The following is an 18,325-nucleotide window of genomic DNA, read 5'->3' as shown; positions in this document are numbered from 1 at the left end:
TTGATTCAACCATTCATGATCAATATTCCTATTTATACTTCTATTTAATGCAGCCATTTATGCAGCATCGCCTTGGTTTCCTCTCGCTTTGGATGCCCCTGAATGCCCCTGTATCCACCCAGAAGAAAGGAAAGGAGGCAGAAGACAAGCTGTAGTAATATTCCTTCAAATATTTATATATATATATTTATATATTTATAATATACTCATCACTTGGTTTGTTCATACACACACGCACACATACACATATATACAAACAAAAACATTAAATATGACCTTTCAGAACCTCAGATCAATGCCAAACTGCAACACCAGCCCAGAGGTAAATTCAACGACACAATTTAAGCAACCTAGAGGACAGTGATCTTAAATTATGCATAGTTTAAGTTATCAACTGAAAAATATTTCCTTCTGTGACAGAAAGCACAATATTGACCACTATGGGGTTTTCCTCTCTGACTTTTACCAGTTTCTGAAAAACAAAAACAAAAACATCATACAATCAAACACATGGATGTTTAAAGAAAAAAAAAAATTATGTGGTTTCACATAAGCAAACACTTAAATTTTCAAGGACGTTATGTACACATGCGAGCATGAAAGACGAAACGAAGTAACATCTTGTCTAGAACAGTCGGACATTGCACACAGCAAAAGTTCAGGTGAGCGGAGAATGGAGGGGGGGAAAAAAAACACCAGGACAACAACACAAAAGGAGTGACGTCATGACATAATAAGAAAATATTCCCTTTCTCCGAAACAAGTCAGACAAAAAAAAGTGACACATAAGACATGATTTCCTGACAGAAGGGTCACTGCAGCCACAACAAAGGCAAAAACAATGCGTTTCACAGCTGTTGGAACAAACCCCTGGTTTCTCCTCCTGTGATGTTTGAGTCTGGTATTGCTTTCTGGATTCGATTTATTATTAGTGGATTTTTATCAAAGCTAAGTTCATATTAAGACCACAGATCAATGAATTGAATGGTAGATGATTAAAGAAAAAAAAGTGCTGAGTGGGAATGTATAGAATAGCTGCATTGACGCGCAGGTGTGATAAGGAATGGAAACATTTGGTCGACTGGTTCCCAGATGGATCAGTGTAGTGTTTAAGATTCTTAAGATCAGCTGTAAACCTCATCAGTGAGAAACGCTAACCTCCACCTGATGATGAGGGGACACTCAGGATGTTCCTCTCTGCTTCTTCTCCAGCAGTAGGCAGCCAATGCTGTTTGTTAACTGCTCTCTCAGAATGTCAGCGAGCTCCGTGACGTAGTGAAAGGTTTTTTTTAGTGCACTTGAGCAGCCGACAGTAGAGCACAAGGGAAGGAAAGGAGGAAAGATGAGCCTCGACGATGATTCTAGTAAATAACTGAATGAATATCAACATCTCTCAATGCAAAATGACAGTTCAGTCAAGACGGGCATTAATAAAGGAGTATTGTGACGGCTGAAGTCACACAGTCATGGTCAGCATCATCCCAGCATGCAAAAGTAGGACACACCATCCAATACAAGGTAGAACTCATCTCAAGCCCCCCTGCCCCGCCTCAACCATCCTCCCCACTGAGCTCAGATACAAAGTGATGCAGGGTCGTGACACTAGAGCTCAGACTTTGAGTGGAGCGGACAGCCCATCGGAGCGGCGTCTCACTCCCACAGAGCGGGCCGTCTCCCGGGGACAGAATGACGCGAGGACAGACTCCCTCCCTCCCCCCCTCCCTCCGAAAACTGCTGCAGCGTCAGTAGGACACGCTCGCCGGGCTCCGGCAGCAATCTGTCAGACGGCAGACAGCGGGAGCTCGGAGCGGTGGCGAAATGAGAGACGGGGGTCTTTCACACTTTGGGTCTGAAGATAGCAGCTTACCAGGATATCAGCAACAAAAAAAAAAAGAAGAGAAGAATAAGAATAATTCTAAAATGAACATAACACAAAAACTCAACGGCAGGAAACAAAAGATGTAACAAACCAAACACTCTCAGAAATACATTTTGAGTAAAGTGTCTGTTGCAGCCTCAGCCAAATATTCATTCCCCACATCATTCCACTTCGGTAGGTTTATAAATATATATCTATATACATATAATAATATTTTATATAATCATTTCTTGGTGCTGGGAGTGGAGTTCGCTCAGCTGGGGATGGCTTTAGTTAAAAGTCAAGGAGGGATCAGGGAGGTTGAGGCCATGCTGACATGTCCTCCCCCGAGGAGGAGGAGGAAGAGGAGCAGGAGGAAGAGAAGGACAGCGCACTTCTTGCTGAGAACCGGACAGTGGCACACGACCGACACACCATCAGCCTGCAGCGTAGCTGCTCAGGAAGGAGTAGAACATGGGCAGCTTCATGCGCTGCTGGTCCCGCCGACACCACGACATCACCGTACCCTCGCTGTTGGCTGTGTAGAGGTGGTGGCCGTCACACGAGTACGTCAGGCTGGAGCGCACATGGGAGAGAGGACGTCATCGTCAGCATTACAAATAGAATCTAAATATTTACAGTGACGGAGATTCACAACCGTGGGGATCATGATACCTGATGATGGGTTTGCTTGACTTGGGGAAGGTGATCTCTCTCACTGGTTTCAAATCCCAGGTGCTCCACAACCTGAACACAGAAGAAAAGGTAACTCAGTGGGTTGAGCAGAAAAGAAGCACGCAACCCAAATTTTTGTAAAATTTCCGCTCACCTTACGACACCGTTCTCAAGGCCGCCGGCGATGACGTTGACAGACACGCCCTCCGGCTGGTTGGAGAAGGCCACGGAGCAGATGATCTCTCTGCAGTGGACGTGACCAATCAGATCGCCATTCACCGTCCACAGACGCAGGTCGCTGCCTCCGCCCACTGAACACAAAGAAACACGAGTCACGCTTCGATAATCTGGAGATGAGATACATTAAACACGGTGGTTACGGAGCGGGACGTTCCTCACCCGAGTCACAAACTGTCGCTATGTCGCCCGTCGTCTCGCTGGCAGACACCGCCGTCACCGGGCTCTTGTGACCCGTGAGGCTTTGTACATAACAGAGCCTGGAGGAACAGAAAGAGTATTTGGGCAAATTAACCCCACACATTTCTTTACGTTACATTTCTCATTTCGCACACAAAAGATATGATTAAAGAATTTCCTTTTATTTTTCACATTTCACACATTCACTGACCTGTTGAGGTCCCAGAGGATACAGGTGCCATCTCTGCTGACACTGATGAGGATGCTGTAGGGTTTGCAGACAAACAGCCCGGTGACTTCCCCTGTGTGTCCGTACAGGTGAACCTGAGACTCCACTTCCATCTCTGATGGCTATAGAAAGACATCCAGACATATATTAGAGACCATACACACACGTGACTCATTGTCAGCAAGTTTCGTGGTTTCACCTTTTCCTAAAAAAAAAAATGAATTAATCAATGTCCAGTTGGATTTTCTGAGCAGCACAAATCAACAGAAACAGGAAATTTAGCTGCGTGTTGGTGCGGACCAATGAAAGTCTGAAAGCCTCTCTGATATGCCTGAACTCCTGGACCCCTAATCCCACTCATGGGCTCAGTGGAAATAGGTTTCAAGGGCAACTGTGATGTGACTAATGAAGCCGAGCGTTTTGAGCACAGTGGAGCTGTCTAAAGAGGTGGTGGTAGAGGGGTATGATGGGTGGCGGGTGGGTGGATTGGGTGTTGATGTGGAGGCGGAAGGTTAGAGGGAGATGTCGCCATGGAAACTCACCGTGGTGCTGGTAAAGCGGTTGCTGTAGGCGGTGATGACTCCACACTTGCTACCTGTAAATAGCTGGCAGCCATCGGGCACCCAGGCACAGCTGGTCACCTGGAGCAGAGAGAGGGAGAGGGAGAAAGAGAAGGAGAGATGATTTGACAGGAGGAACAAGCTCGAAAGCTTATTGGTTAATCTTCACCAATCGGAGGACCTGGATCTTTCCGAGCTGCTTACCTGGTGAAGTTGTGAACACTGAATGAAGTTGATAGGTGGTTCGCTCTGTTTGCTCTTCAGCCTCAATATGTTGTCCCCGTAGCCCCAGCTCAAGATGGCTGACCACTGGATGTCTGTGCTGTGCATGCTCCGAACACCTTCAGGGGAGAAAACGCAGAATTAATGGAGTCAGCAGGACGTTGTGCCAGACATCCTGTACATCCACTCTGGCCTGTGGCAGAGCGGTGGGCCTCCTACCTTGCTCCTTGCTGTAAATCATCATGAGGCAGAACTTGCGGGACAGGCCACAGATGGCTCGTGTCGGCAGAGCCAGCAGGGATCCGAACCTCTCCCCGTGCGGCTGGCTGAAGCACACCACCGGGTCCGGAGCCGAGGGCGAGCCCACGTACTCGCCCCACTTCAGACCTCTGATCCATGGCAGTGGGCTCTGTGGGGGGAAGGAAGAGGATATTTCCAGGTGAGCAGCAGATTATTTCATGGGTGAAGTCACACGTTCCTCAGTGCACAGCGAGGCTGTCGACCACTATCACTACAGTAGATTACCGGGCACACTATTTCCTTGGTCTGTTCCCTGGTTTCTCTGAAGGCCAGCTGAACCAGGAGTCCCATGGCGGCTGGCAGCTCCCCCTCCATCATCAGCTTGGTGCTGGCTCTGCTGGTATGAGAGGCGTTGAAGAGCTGCCTGGGCGTCTGTCCGTATGTCTTGATCATCGTCTCCAGGGCCCGTCGCTGCACTGGGTCTTCTACAGCCGAAACGTCCATGCCAAAATATGTCTGTGAAAGGTGATATGAAATTGATGTAAGCAAATGCAACTCCAATATTTTCCTGATAATTCTAAGCAAACGTGGCACTGAGCTGCTTCTTACAGCGGGGTGGAAGACATTGATGGCGTGGACAGCCGCTTTGCCTTTCTGCTTGAGCCCGAACACCAGGTCGATCCACTGGCAGAGCGTCTGGGAGACCTGCTCAGACTCGAGCGCCTGTCGGTGGATCAGGATGAAGAGACGCGGGTCGTTGCGAGCCCAGGGCGGCAAATTCACGTGATTCACCCTCTCGCCATTCTGACGAACCCCAAAATCAAAACCTGTGCGGGCCGACAAACGTTAATTCAATGAAAACAAAAATGTATGAGGGAATAAAAGGTAGGTATAAAGGTTCAAAAATAATTACCCTCTCTGTTCACCAGGAATTCTGGGAGGTAGAAAAACTCTGGGATGAGCTCTTTCACATCAGTCATGGACTCGTAGGAGGACAGTCGCCACGTGGTGTTCATGGAGTGAAACGTCCGGTCCGGGATATCAAAGCTCTGGTCTGATTGAGGCCAAAGACAATCTAATTACAGATTCAACTCCCTGATTGAAAAGATCCCCTTTCATGACCACAGACACCACGCTCGCTGAATAAATTCAGAATCACACAAAAAGACGCCTCGGAGGATCAGAGCACTGAGGCGCATGAATGGAAAAAATAATTAACACATACGGAGGGGGAACAGTGAGGGGTTGATCAGAGGAAAGTATTGAGGTGAAGTAATCTTTAATGGCACGCGTGACGCAGCATGCTGCTCACTTCCTGTATCGAGGCACTAAAAGCCTCAGCATCAACTATGAGGGAGCTGTCAGTTCAACGCAGACAGACAACACAACTTTTTTCAAACTGTATGATAATCATCTGCTGTTTATGAGCCACAGCTTGGTTTGTTTTACCCCCACAAGTTTAAGTTTTCCTTCCCTGACTTTTAGCAAACATTATTGTGCGACTCACCCTGGTACGCAAGGAACATCTTGGTGAACGGGGGCATTCGGACCAGGAAGTGCAGAACGGTGCCGCTGTTGGAGTAGTGTGAGCCATAATGGTAAGGCAGGACGGGGGGCATGGGGTCATCCTCACCTATGCCCTTCTTGTACTCCTCCTCCAGGTACTGCACAATGGGCATACGTGTCAAATGTTTTTTTCCCTGAATCATCCGGTACACCTTTTTCTTTTCAGAAGGAACCATGGAACCTTACCCTGTAATTGTCCACGTAACGATCCTCTTTTTCTTTTGACTGGACTGCGATGGGTTTGTTCAAATTCCTGAATAACAGCAAAGTGGAAACAAAGTTAGAGTTAACGGACTACATTTTCTACAGCAACAAATGACAACAGGTCTCCTGTTGTAATTCAGTTTCCCTCACATGGTGGTAGATTATGACCTGCCCAAGAAGATAAAATCACTTTTTCAACCCAACGTGTTATTTCACTCACACACCTGTCTGAGTTATGTTTGCCACCATGACTGAGGGGGGACTGGCAGGTAAGACTACTCTTTATGAGTAGTCTTATAACATGGGATAACCTTGAATGCCTTTCATATAATTCATATATATATATATAACAGAGTTACTATGCAGCACTGACCTGTAGATGTTAGGGTCCTGCAGGTCGAGTGTCTCGCTGGTGTAATCTCGCAGGATGAAGGGGAACACGGGGTACTGCATGAGGTCGTTGAAGGAGCGCCCAGCGTGCTTGTTCAGGTGTGTGAGGTACTCGAAGTTGGAGATCTGTCCCGAGCCCCACAGCTGCGTGAGTGCCGTGATGTTCCCGTGCTCCAGCAGGTTGGGCAGATCGGAGGTCAGGATGTTGTGGTAGACGTCATCGCGGAACTGAGGCGAGAGCACAGACAAACCAAGAGATTATTTCCAACGCTAGTGTCAGGACTGAAAAAAATGTGATGTAATCAGATTCGGATTTGTCTCAGTATCCCGTAGCACTTAAAACAACTAGCCTGGTGCCTTAAGGAAGCTGATAATCCAAATAAAATAACTAAATTTATCTCGGATTTTCATTTCATTCATCTAAAACCAAACCAAGAAAAAAGATCATTAATGCACAAAAGGTCCAAAAATGTATGCTAATGAAGCAGATGTGTCATTAACATGATCGCGTTCAACTGCAAGTCTTTTGTTATAAACAAACTATTGGGAAAAATATATAATTTTGGCCCCATGATGGCTCTAGAAGTCAGTCAGTCTAGAAATTCATACTGAGGGAACATTAATGTTCGTACCAAAAACCAAGATATATTAGTCTAAGCCTGAAATAAACACACATGTAGATGGAAATATCAGAGAAGGGGACAGCGATGGATATTGACTTTTCTTTTTCTCACAGAGTGCGATGGTACTTTATTATCATAAATGATTCCTGGCACAGAATACCACACAGCTCTTCAGGCGTCAGGGGCAGAATTATAAAAAGGGCGTATCAACAATTTTTCAAGCTGTCTGTTCATACATATTTTTCTTTGAGCATCAGTGGGCTCCTTAATCTTGTCATTTTTATCACAGTCTATCCTGTGTGGCTCCATTTTAATATGAAACAGGGATTTAATTTTTCTCCTTGTTGTGGATGATAAGCGCAATCAGTTATTTTGCGATAATAAAATGACAACTACTGAATTCTCGTAGCAAACAATGTTAGCATTAATTTCAGGATTTCCTTCTTAAATAACCAACCCTACCCTAAAAACCTGGTTCCTTTTACTTTTATTATCGTGACTTGTGTTCTTTCCTCACCTTGGTGGTGTCGAAGGCTAACAGCAGGGTCCTGCCGTTGGTGAGGAATATCTCAACAGCGTTGTCTCTCAGTTGCCACCACCGCTTGTGCACCTCCTTGATCTCCTCATACGTCCACGAGAAAGAAGGTGCCTCAGTCTCCCCATGAAGGCTCTGTCCAAACACATAAGCACAACCGGTGTTGAGTTGTCAGGCACACACACGTAAACGCAACAGGGTGGAAAAAAAGCCTGGACAGTGAAGTTTGACCCTACCTGGCTGTCGTGAGCATCAGCAGCATTGTCCTCCACAAAGTACATCCCAGACTTTCCTGTGAGACAGCGCAAAGTGATTGAGAGGTGAGTTCTCAAGAACAAGACAAACAAAAGCTTCCCCCACTGAATAACTAACAGACACTTGTGTGTGTGTGAGGGCAGAGAAATATTCCCTAGTGCCTCAGAGAGAGCACATTGCTCTTTGTGACCGGCCGAGTATATTATGCACGGAGCAGCTGTGAGCGGCGGTCAGTTACTTACCCAGAAGTAGCTCCCCTGCTGTCTCTCTGGAGGGGGCGACGCTGATGCACCGTCTGGTGAACCTAAGGACAAAAAAATACATTTCTCATACAAGAAAATCACCATCTGAATAAAACATAGATCATCCTGTCTCCCTGCGATGGATATGATGTTTACTTAAGGCTTTGAGACAGGCAGTAGAGAGGAAGAAAGTTATACCTGATGGGCTCGCTGGTGGCTTTGTCTTTGACAGTGGAGGAAAAGGAGGAGTGAGTCTTATCCTCAAACAGGAAGGACAGAGGTGGCTTCATCGTGTCTGCAGAAGACATGAAGGTCAAATTAATGGAGATAAACACACAATTTGTAAGATACAGAGTTTTGCAAAAAATTACATAATAACCTTCAGACTTGCGTCTGTCTTTGAGCAGGTATTTGTTGGGGATGGTGAGGTAGCATCTCTGCAGGCGCCGTCGCTCCCGGTTCGGCCCTTCAGTGGGGTCAAGCTGCCAGGATGTTGGATAGGATGTTTGGTCGTACCAAACCGCCCTGAAATAAACCATCACAGCTGTCTCAATGTCTTCGTCTACTCACAATAACTTTCAGATTAAACATATTTAATCTAAGTGTAGTTTAGCAGTTAAATTGTCAAAAAAGGAAAATGAACATGGCTCTATGCATAGCAATGTCAGTCAGTTATCAACTTCAATTCATATTCACATATCCATAAGTATATCTACATCTATATATCTATGTTTTCTATCTATATACAAGTGTTGGATGATCTGCCATGAAAACAGTACCAACATTTCCTCTATTGCCGCCTGCAGGTAAGTAACATGCTAAACTAAAATGGTGATAAAAATCAGCATTTTAGTTTTGGTAATTGTGAGCGTGTTAATATGACGACTTTAGCCTTCAGCTGTAAGCTGTGTGTTAGCGCAGGTTAACATAGCTGCTATCGTGGCTGTAGATTCCCCGAATTGCTGGATATGTAAAAGTTTAGATCAACACTTCCTCGACAGGTTTTTGGTGCTCTGCGTGTCTAAGAGAATATTGTTTTATTTTATTCCAGTCTATTTATTTAAACAAACTACAGCCAAACTGGTTCACATTAAAATGTCATTATCCACAGTATTTTTTTTTAAATGAGAAAATTACCAGAACTTAAGTGGAGAATAATTATCATCATTACAGTAGCAATTTCATTATTGCACTCTCCGATATTTTGCGTTAGCCAATGTGAGAAATAGATTTCCATGCCCACCGGTCATGCGTGAGTTGCTGCACCAGCTCCTGCCAGTGGCGGCTGGCGCTGAGGTCCGTCTTATAGAGTCCCCTGATGTGCTGGATGACTTTCTTCCTCTCCATGCCTTGTCTCAGAGACACATTCTGCGTGATATCAGCTGCAATCTTGGAAATGTCCTTGGACTTTCCATCAAGCCTCTGGATCAGACTGCAGACGAAGAAGAAAGAATAGAGTTCATAATAGAGTGGAACAAACCACATGATTCTAACCACTATTTCTCAAAACTTTACACCAGAGAAAAAAGAATAAGCCCAGACTCACTTCCTCTGAGTGTTGGCCATTTTCTTTTCCCACGCCACTTTGCTTGTTTTCTCTTCAGTTTCATACTTTATTTTTTCCTGTGCGAATAAAGAAGGACTTATTTTACTGTATTTTTCGGCTAAGAAGATCAGCTGACAGGTTGTGCTTAACACCACATGCACAATAGTTGGCATTTTCATGTTTTATTAAAAGAGAAGCTAAGAGGTTGTTTTTCCATCCCTTAACAATGCCCGCCTTTGTAGGACTTACTTCTTTTATAGCCCTGAGCAAGTCTTGTTTGTGTGGAGCGTTGGGTGGGATGCAGCGATGGCCACAAAGCTTGAGCGAGGTCATGAATACGCCCACGGCATTCTGCTCGTCTTTGGTGAGGCTGTCCTTGTGGTCATGCAGCATCTCATACAGATACAGCGACAACTTCGGCCCATGCTGAGTGAAGTAGAGCAGGGGGAGAGTAAAAGAAAAGCACAGATTGAATTCATTCGTTACTGAAGTGAGTAACACAGTGATGGACAGGAGACGAGCATTACACAGCCAGCTGGCCTTCAGTAAAGCCTGAGAGGATAAGGAGCATGAAAAGATTTGTCTGTTGGTTTAGAACCAAGGCCTGAAAATGTGTCCGTAGTCAAATAAAGCTAATACAAAGTACACTCACTCACACTTTCCCCTCAAAAAAGGGAAGAATTATAGAAATTTGGGGGTATAATACTTGTTGGTTGCGTATGGCCACATATACGGATTTTCATTGCGTATATCCTTCACACTCACCTCTAGACCCGGGCTGAGACTCTCCTTGAGGATGTCCAAATGTCTGGGATCAAACACAAAATCTAGAGTCTCCTTCCTGTCGGACAGGGGTAGTGAAGGGCTGAGCGTGTGCACCAGCAGGCGGCCGATTTGGACCCGAAAAGTGTCCCGACACGACCACAGGATCCTTCGCCACTGCTGATGTGGCGCTCCTCCCCGACCCGTGCTGCCCTGTGAGATCAAGACCATCGACATAAGGGTCTCACAATACGGCAAAATCGAATTATCTCTTTACATTTGAAAAAGCTGGTTGTTGGGGTTTGTCCTACCAGGCTAATCTTGATCCCGTCCATCATGAGTTGCAGTACGTCTTTCTGAAAGCTCTTCTTGCTGGCAGGCGGCAGGGTGAAGGGAGTAGGAGAGTGTGGGACAGAGGCAGAGCCACTCTCATCATGTGGCTGATCACCTAGATCTGGTGTGTAAAGCTGTTGGTCTGGGGAGTCTGGAATATTCAGCAGGTCAAACAAGTCCTGACTCACATCTGAAATGAGAGACACATTCAAGCAGAACTAGGATTAGACAGCAGGTTGGATTTACGCCCCTTGTTAGGTGAAAGAGAACATGAAGACAATAAGACTAGACAAGTGGGAGAAGGGCGAGTATTTCACCATGGTAAATGAGTCTGTTGACCGCAAGAACCACAAGCCTCTGCAGCCGTTGGACAAACTCGGTCTCGCTGGCACGAATGGGGTTTTCCTGGCTCATCCTCCTCTGCATCATCTGGTTGAGCTCATCGCTGGCTACAGAACGCATCCGCATCAGGAGCGAGTCTGTCTGGGCCAGAGAGAACCGGCGACGGCCTACAAGAACAGTATTGGTATGAGCTCAGACGTCAGGACATAAACTGGGCGCTCATGACGAGACACCATTTGTCAGTAGGAGCACACTTTTTCCAACCTTTTTCCTTTCAAGTTCAGAGAAACGTTATGCAAATGTCTCATGTATCAATGAACACAGGGAAGATTATAAAGATTCACTGATCGAAATGCCATCTGTGCTGAAATGCTGATTTAGTTAAGCATTCAATGCACACACACACACACACACAAACAAACACACACACAAAGGCACCAGTAGCACACAAGGGTACTGGGCAAATTAACTCCCCGAGGTGAGTTTGGGGGGGAAGGGTGAGTTCACTGGAAAAGTGAGAGACATGCCCCATGACAGAGAGGATGTTCTCCGCTGCGGACCGCAGTCCTGGCTACCTGCGTCACAATGGAGCATGTAGGATGGAGCTCCTGAGGGGGAGGGAAGGGGGGAGTCCTGGGACAGGAAGCTGAAGGGAGGGGACATGGGGATCTGACCATAGGAGCAGTAGTGCTGTCTGGGGATGCGGGGGATAATGGAGTCTTTCATGGCAATGGAACCTTCAGATCAGGATGAGGAGAGGATGAACAAACAGATGAGTTGAGAGTGGAGCAGTGAAATGCTTGAAAACACATGGTGGTCTTTTCTACCATGATACTCGGGATAAGGAAAACGGCAGAGTAGATTTCTACGGTTGGATCAGTTAGTTGGAGATGCTCACCTGCGATGCTCTTGCGTTTCTGATAGATGGCGTGATGTGGAGAGCTCGATGCATTGACAGAGCTGCTCAGCCTCTGAGGTTCCTGATTGGCTGTGGTCCTTATAAATTCTATGGCTGACTGAAGGACACGGAACTGCAACGCTACTGCCATCTCTGGGGAAGAAAACAAGAAAACAATGAACTTTGTCATGCTAGAAGTTAACATGGTTCTCCCCACGTGTTGGTGACAGCAAAGACGTTTTTAGACATTAACTCTTTTCCAAGTGAGACACATTCAAAACAGCAGGGAAATTTCTGGAACATTCTGGTGAGGGGCTGGTAGGAAAAGTTCTCCTTTGCGGAAGTGAGTTCTCCTTTGCATTAATGAGTTTGCTGAATCTGACTTGGATGAAAAGGAAAGAAAAAGATGGAGTTCTTGCCTGAGACTCAATGGGTGCAAAAATACAGTTGAGTATAATTACTAAAATGACGAACAACCGAAAATAAAGGGGGCGAAGCCCCGGTAGTGTTTTTGTAATCACCTAATGATTATAACAGATCAAAAAACTGTAAAAGAAATAAGCGCTAATGAGGAAGAGATGGGAGATATGTTTTTCAAAGGGCCAAATTAGACTAAACCACTTAGTGAGAAGATGGAGATGCCAGATAGTTCTCAAAATTATATTTCTTTCTCAAATGAGCTTCGACTTTGCAGTTGAAGATAATGAAGTGACAACCCAGCTAATTTCTGCAGCAGAGCTCGACGGCTTCGCATCATCGAGAACTGAAGAGCATAGAAGATGACAACAGTGATGTGTTTTGCACGTGTATTACATTTCTGAAATCCAGTCCTCACCCTGTGTGCGACGCATCTTGCTGGTCTGCATGAAACCTAACAAGGTGATGAGGTCTTCGATGATGCGGAAGTACTGGGACCCTGAGGAGCTGCAGGAGTGGATAGTCACAGCTACTAACAGCTGCTGGATGTCACACACCAAGAGCTTGTAGTCGTTCAGGGGAATACTGCAGAGGAAGAAGGATAAACAATAAAATACCAAGCTGAGGACTTGTGTGTCAGTAAATGCCAGATCAGTGAACAGTGAGAGGAATAATGATTTAATTCGTGGCTCAGAGGTTTAAGACAAAACCCCATGACAGTGTTTGAATGAATCATCCTCTACTCTGGCAGCCGTACCTGTTCTCCATGCCGTTGAGGGTGGAGAGGGTGTTAAAGAGCACATAGAGCAGCCCGTGGTCTAGCAGGATGTCTGCCAGCTTCGGGCAGGCGTTGAAAAGATGCAACAGCATGCACAAGATGTTGTGCACCAAGGAGTTCTCATACAGGGAGTTTTCAATAAGACCCAAGACTGGGATGATACAGCGTTTTCTGAAGGGTGAGATGTTTTCCATTTCCTCCAGGTCCAGACTGGAACACAATACAAAAAAGAAAAATAATGGTAGATTTAAAAAAAAAAACACAAAAAAAACAACCACGTCTATATTGCATAAGACGTTATATTGTTGTTCAACTCACTCTTCCTCCAGGCCCACTGGCCGTCCAAACAGCATCTCCAGGAAGCACTCGAGCAGCCCCTGGCTGCCCTGGTGGATGTACAGCTGGTTAGCCAGCAGGGAGAAGCCATGGTTCTTCAGGAATTTCTCCTTCTGCTCCTTGAGCGCTCGACTGAAATAGGCATCCAACAGCTGGGGGAGATCGGTGAGAATATAATGAAATTTAAACTGTTCTTTTAACACGCAGCAAAGCGAAGGTTGATTTGATTTTCATCCACATTTTCTTGCTGTAAATATGCTCTGTTCAGCATGTGATCATTCAACAGTGTGGTATTTGTTTCTTAAGATCTTGAGGTAAAGGTCAATAAATCTTCAAAAAAGATGATAATCCAATAAATCCATTTTAGAGCACCTACTTCGTTAAAGACAAGGATTCAAATGAGATGAGTCCATTACGATAAATATTAAGCACCAGCTTAGAGCTGCTTAGCTTAGCACAAAGACAGGAAAGGGGTGGAAAACTGTCCGGGCTCTTTTCATAGTTATTAAAATTGGTATATCGGCAACTTTAATCTCTAATCTTTCACAACAGCTAGATTCGCTGAACAGACCTTCATGACTCCTTGCTGGATGAGAGGTGACGAGTGGTTAACCAGGACAATGAGGGCCTCGGGCTGGATGAGTTTGTCCATCACCTCCTCGAGCATGAGATCAGGCAACAGCAGCAAGACGCCTCTCAGGAGATCAGAGAGTCCACAGCAGATCAGCACCAGGCAGTCCTCAGTACTGGACCTAAGAAACACACAGCTTAGACTCCAGTTCTGAATTCCTGTGCATTAATAAGTAACCAAATTCCCTCTCTCTGTGCTCTCAAATTCTAATCTAATATCTAAATCTAATATGTACCTGTCATTGGACTCAGTCTTGCTGTGGGCCCTCTCGTAGCCCGGAGAGTAAGTGTAGCTCTCCCAGTCTTCAGGCATGGAGCCTCGGTCAGCCACACTGGGCCAGCGGCCGACTGCCAACGTTCCGTTTGGAGCTGGGAAGGCCAGGCCCAGACTGGCCAGGTTGCTGTGGCTCCTCTGGAAGGACTGGATCCCTTTCAGACTGTCAGGGCGGCGCGGCGCCTCATCACTGGCCCAGTCAAACCTGTCCTCGGACTCCGCCACCCCGACGCTTCCCTCTGCCAGACTGTCGACTTCTGCTGCCTCGTCCCGCTCCTCCTCCACGCTGATGGAGGGAGTGCGCTGGGCTCCTCCCTCACCTATGTCCTTAGAGTCACAGATCGTCTTGGCAGATTCACAGCTGCTCAGGAGCTGCTCATCGCCTCCGCCCTTCTTGAGTGTTTCTGTGCTGCCCAGAGCCTGCCGAGTGGCGAGGGAGACCCTGTCACCTTCACCGGCCTCACTCGAGTTACCGTGTCCGAGTCGAGGTGTCAGCAGTGGGGAAGAGTATGGAGATGGTGATGGTCCCAGACTGGGTAGGCGTAACGACTGATCATCACCTCCATGTTCAGGAGAAGGAGCATGGAGATGACCTGGAAAACCCAACAAAGTGATTCAGCATTAACTATTTGACTTTGTATGAAGGGCCACTGTACAACTCTTGCAGTACATATTGCAAAACTTGTTAAACCTGTGGTTGTGATGAACAACATGATGTGGCAGAGCAGAAGCATGTCTGTTCTATTTAATGGTAGTGAGACAGTAACACATACAAAAAGGATCTCATGGTGAGTGCAGGAAATGTCAATTGTTTTTATATTTTTGGATCCCATCTCATTGTTTAGTTACAAGTTACTGCAGATAATCTATTTCCTTTATGCACGTCATAAAGTGTTTTACAAGAAATAAAAACTAAATCCGAAAAGCAAGGTTATTATGACAAGAGAGGGTTATAATTGTAAAACAGAGTAGAAGAATAAAAGCTCAAATCAAAAAAGTAGTTAGAAAGATATATAGGATGTATAAAAAAGAAGAAGGGTTCTGTAAAAAAGGTGCTGTTATGCGCATCAGTTGAGATTAAATCTTTTAAAGAAAAGTGTGAAACTCCGTCCTATCTTCCTCCAAACGCACATAACGACCTACTGCTCACGCATCAGCATTTTCCAAGAGCTAATGGTGTTTACATTAGGTACTTAAAATAAAACTGGTGACTGCAATTCATCACAGAGAAAATAAGGATGATACAGCACTAAACATGTTAAACTAATTTTCCTTGTTAGAGGCACATGCCCTCGCATAAAAGCACTGCTGATCTTTCCATTTATAATTTCATTTTGAGCAACGGACCCGAAGGTTTACATCTAATTATCTTCACCGTTTTGTATGCGGCGAGCGCTTTGAGGTCAGTGTTATTTAGCGAAAGCAGCTGTACCATCGTTGGCAGCATCGCTGAAGACGGTCGGGGAGAGCGACACCACAGAGCTGCTGGCAGACTTTCCTCCGCTGTGGGAGTGTCTCAGGTACATAATGGACTGCACCTTCTCCTGGTACAGCTTCCCATCTGACAAACAGAGACATCAAAAGGAGCTCAGTGCATTAAGTCAATGGCACTTCAATGCAGAGCTACTGCTTTCAGCTTCCTCACCTATGTGTAGTGAGAAGTAGAAGCTGGACGGAGTGTGGCAGACGTAGGTGTTGGTTGGCGGGTGCACAGCCAGAAGGAAGTTGTAGATCAGTTTGAGCAGGTCCATGTCCGGAGGAGACCCGAGCACCTCCTGAATGATTTTGACGAATGACAAGCAGACTTCCTGTGGGATGGCAGTCAAATGCTCGTCCCGATGCTCCTTGAGACAAACACAATGTTGTTAGTGATGGTCTTGGGAAGGGTTTTCCTGACAGCGGCTTTGTGATAGGGGTCTACCTGTAACACCTGGCAGGTGAGCAGGAAGCGATGCACTACTTCAGCCTTGAGGAACTGGCGGATGTTGAAAACCTGATGAGGGTGGTGCACCCTGATGAGGATCTCCAAGGCAGCAAGCAGCGTTTCCCAAACTCCACACTGACAGACGGCAGAGAGACAGACATGATACTCCATCATCTAATAGTGTGGTTGAGTTCTCCTGGGGCTCATTATTTTTTGCTTCTTTTAATATATTAAAACCTTTAACCTTTAACCTTGCATAGTTAGCATAGCAGTTGGGTCTGCATTAGTGTTTCCTCCCTAAACCTTTGGGTTTGTTAGTTTAAACCAATTTACTGCTTTTTAAATCTGTCAAATTTTGTTTTTGAGCAACATGGTTAAATCTGAAATCAATGAGTCTGCGACTGAGAGTAGCTCCAGAGATGTAGGAATTTATTACTCGCTCATCATTAGATCATAATGTTTTGAGCTTTCGGTCTCTCATTAGAAATCCGAAGACCTTGGGTGAAACACGAAACGTGTGAAGTCAGGAATTACATCCGCACGTTTACTGTGGAGGATAAAACTGGATGAAACTGCAGTGGCAGTATTTTCTTTCTTTCGTGCATTACTACATTTTGTGTCATAAGAACACAACAAACGACCGGATATAGTAAATTCCGCAGAGTACTAGCTAAAAGTTTCAGTTTGCATTTGGCTTTATGTGATTTAAAACTGTCCTAATTTTAGTTAATGATAATCCCTAATCTGGAGTGGTGTATGCGTTTACCTCAGCCTTGGCCCAAATCTTCCAGTCCAACAGGACGTCTGAGAGAAGCCCGATGTCCTGCACCACAGCGATGGACTCGGTGTCCAAACGAAACTGTCCATCAACCCCGAGGATTAGGATGGGTCCACTGCAACACCCATCCAGCAGAGTCTACAGAGACACATCATGGCCACCACATCAGAAAACAGCCACTCCTACAGTCTAGTTCCTGTGTGCTGTGTATTCTAATCAGACATGTATGACATATTGATAATCACAATCTCTGCACAAATTACTCTACAGTGCAGAATCCCAGACAGGAGGAGGATCAATAAATTCTCTATGAATTTTTTTGCTGTCAAAATCCAATGCCATTAACTCCCAGGGCAGCCCTGTTTGTATTGATCATAGTCCATCATTTGTGACCTGTTTCACTGCAGTGATCATAAATCTTGCAGTCATTTGGCTCTTTTTTTTGTCTCCGGTATGAAAAAAACTTGCAGTCTTATGCACAGTTACTGTCATTATTTATTGGCTGACAAGTGAAATCACATGTGGTGCAGTAAAAGTTTAATTTCACTGAGTATTAAATAGTTTAAATAGAAAAGTAGAGTGTTCGACACACTAATCAGTCAGTTCTGTGCCATGCAATTCGATGTGGAAGTGTAAAGTGACAAACGTAATCAGAGGCGCTGTGTGACTCTGCAACACCTCAGTGTTTCATCAAGTCAAGACAGAATCCATTTCAGCACACAGCCGTCACACAGCTCAATTACAGAGCAAGAGGGTCAAGTGACAGCGGGGTCACCAGCAGCGGCCCAGAGAGGCACCAGTGTCGGGCTGGTTCAGATTCATGATGGTGAATATGTTTAACCGCACAGATCAGCAAAGAGTTCAAGGTGTGACTCACTTTCAGCATATGATATCCCACGATGCATTTGCACTTTATGAGGACCTGGTGGATCATAGAGTAACCATGGTAACAGTCCATTTCGTGGATGCGGTGCTGGTTGAACTTGGACAGAGACAGCAGCGCCCGCAGGGCCAGAGCCTGGGTCTGCTCGCAGTCACTCAGCTCTACCGTCTGGACGCCACAGAGCCCGAGAGGAGGGATGAAAGAGGCAGAGGACAGAAAACAGATGCAGACATTTACATGTGCATGTTAATAATGTCGGTCTGCAGATGTACTGACTGTATGTATATTGATTCTTACATTCATCCACTCGGTTTTCCAAAAAAGAGTATTATCAACCTTTGTCTTTAAACGTAACATTCAACTATGATCTCAACTAACAACAAAGAAGAAATTCACATAATTAGCTAT

General features: G+C 45.6%; 1 protein-coding gene across 6 annotated transcripts in view; it reads right to left on the bottom strand.

The window, feature by feature from the left end:
- Positions 1-155: 155 nt before the first annotated feature.
- lyst (lysosomal trafficking regulator) overlaps positions 156-18,325 on the bottom strand; it is a 52,848-nt gene continuing 34,678 nt past the window's right edge. For 5 of the 6 annotated variants that reach the window (XM_047334852.1, XM_047334849.1, XM_035605575.2 and 2 more), the window contains 36 exons: positions 17,912-18,085; positions 17,023-17,172; positions 16,254-16,391; positions 15,978-16,176; positions 15,765-15,893; positions 14,295-14,925; positions 14,000-14,180; positions 13,411-13,580; positions 13,072-13,302; positions 12,733-12,899; positions 11,898-12,050; positions 10,975-11,166; positions 10,636-10,847; positions 10,328-10,537; positions 9,812-9,988; positions 9,563-9,639; positions 9,260-9,448; positions 8,396-8,541; positions 8,215-8,311; positions 8,017-8,078; positions 7,756-7,811; positions 7,502-7,654; positions 6,345-6,589; positions 5,954-6,020; positions 5,709-5,865; positions 5,115-5,255; positions 4,811-5,028; positions 4,487-4,717; positions 4,181-4,370; positions 3,944-4,080; positions 3,722-3,820; positions 3,162-3,301; positions 2,933-3,030; positions 2,688-2,844; positions 2,534-2,605; positions 156-2,434 (listed from right to left, as the gene is read on the bottom strand). In XM_047334852.1, coding sequence (XP_047190808.1) covers positions 2,296-2,434; positions 2,534-2,605; positions 2,688-2,844; positions 2,933-3,030; positions 3,162-3,301; positions 3,722-3,820; positions 3,944-4,080; positions 4,181-4,370; positions 4,487-4,717; positions 4,811-5,028; positions 5,115-5,255; positions 5,709-5,865; positions 5,954-6,020; positions 6,345-6,589; positions 7,502-7,654; positions 7,756-7,811; positions 8,017-8,078; positions 8,215-8,311; positions 8,396-8,541; positions 9,260-9,448; positions 9,563-9,639; positions 9,812-9,988; positions 10,328-10,537; positions 10,636-10,847; positions 10,975-11,166; positions 11,898-12,050; positions 12,733-12,899; positions 13,072-13,302; positions 13,411-13,580; positions 14,000-14,180; positions 14,295-14,925; positions 15,765-15,893; positions 15,978-16,176; positions 16,254-16,391; positions 17,023-17,172; positions 17,912-18,085 — 5,985 coding nt within the window. In that variant the 3' untranslated portion in view covers positions 156-2,295. The remainder of the gene's footprint in view (positions 2,435-2,533; positions 2,606-2,687; positions 2,845-2,932; positions 3,031-3,161; positions 3,302-3,721; positions 3,821-3,943; positions 4,081-4,180; positions 4,371-4,486; positions 4,718-4,810; positions 5,029-5,114; positions 5,256-5,708; positions 5,866-5,953; positions 6,021-6,344; positions 6,590-7,501; positions 7,655-7,755; positions 7,812-8,016; positions 8,079-8,214; positions 8,312-8,395; positions 8,542-9,259; positions 9,449-9,562; positions 9,640-9,811; positions 9,989-10,327; positions 10,538-10,635; positions 10,848-10,974; positions 11,167-11,897; positions 12,051-12,732; positions 12,900-13,071; positions 13,303-13,410; positions 13,581-13,999; positions 14,181-14,294; positions 14,926-15,764; positions 15,894-15,977; positions 16,177-16,253; positions 16,392-17,022; positions 17,173-17,911; positions 18,086-18,325) is intronic. The other variant, XM_047334850.1, reaches the window with a different exon arrangement.

This window comes from Scophthalmus maximus, chromosome 10, assembly GCF_022379125.1.
Source record: "Scophthalmus maximus strain ysfricsl-2021 chromosome 10, ASM2237912v1, whole genome shotgun sequence".
Lineage (NCBI taxonomy): Eukaryota > Metazoa > Chordata > Actinopteri > Pleuronectiformes > Scophthalmidae > Scophthalmus > Scophthalmus maximus.
The sequence above is the reverse complement of the archived record's forward strand: the minus strand, read 5'-3'. Positions and strand labels throughout refer to the sequence as shown.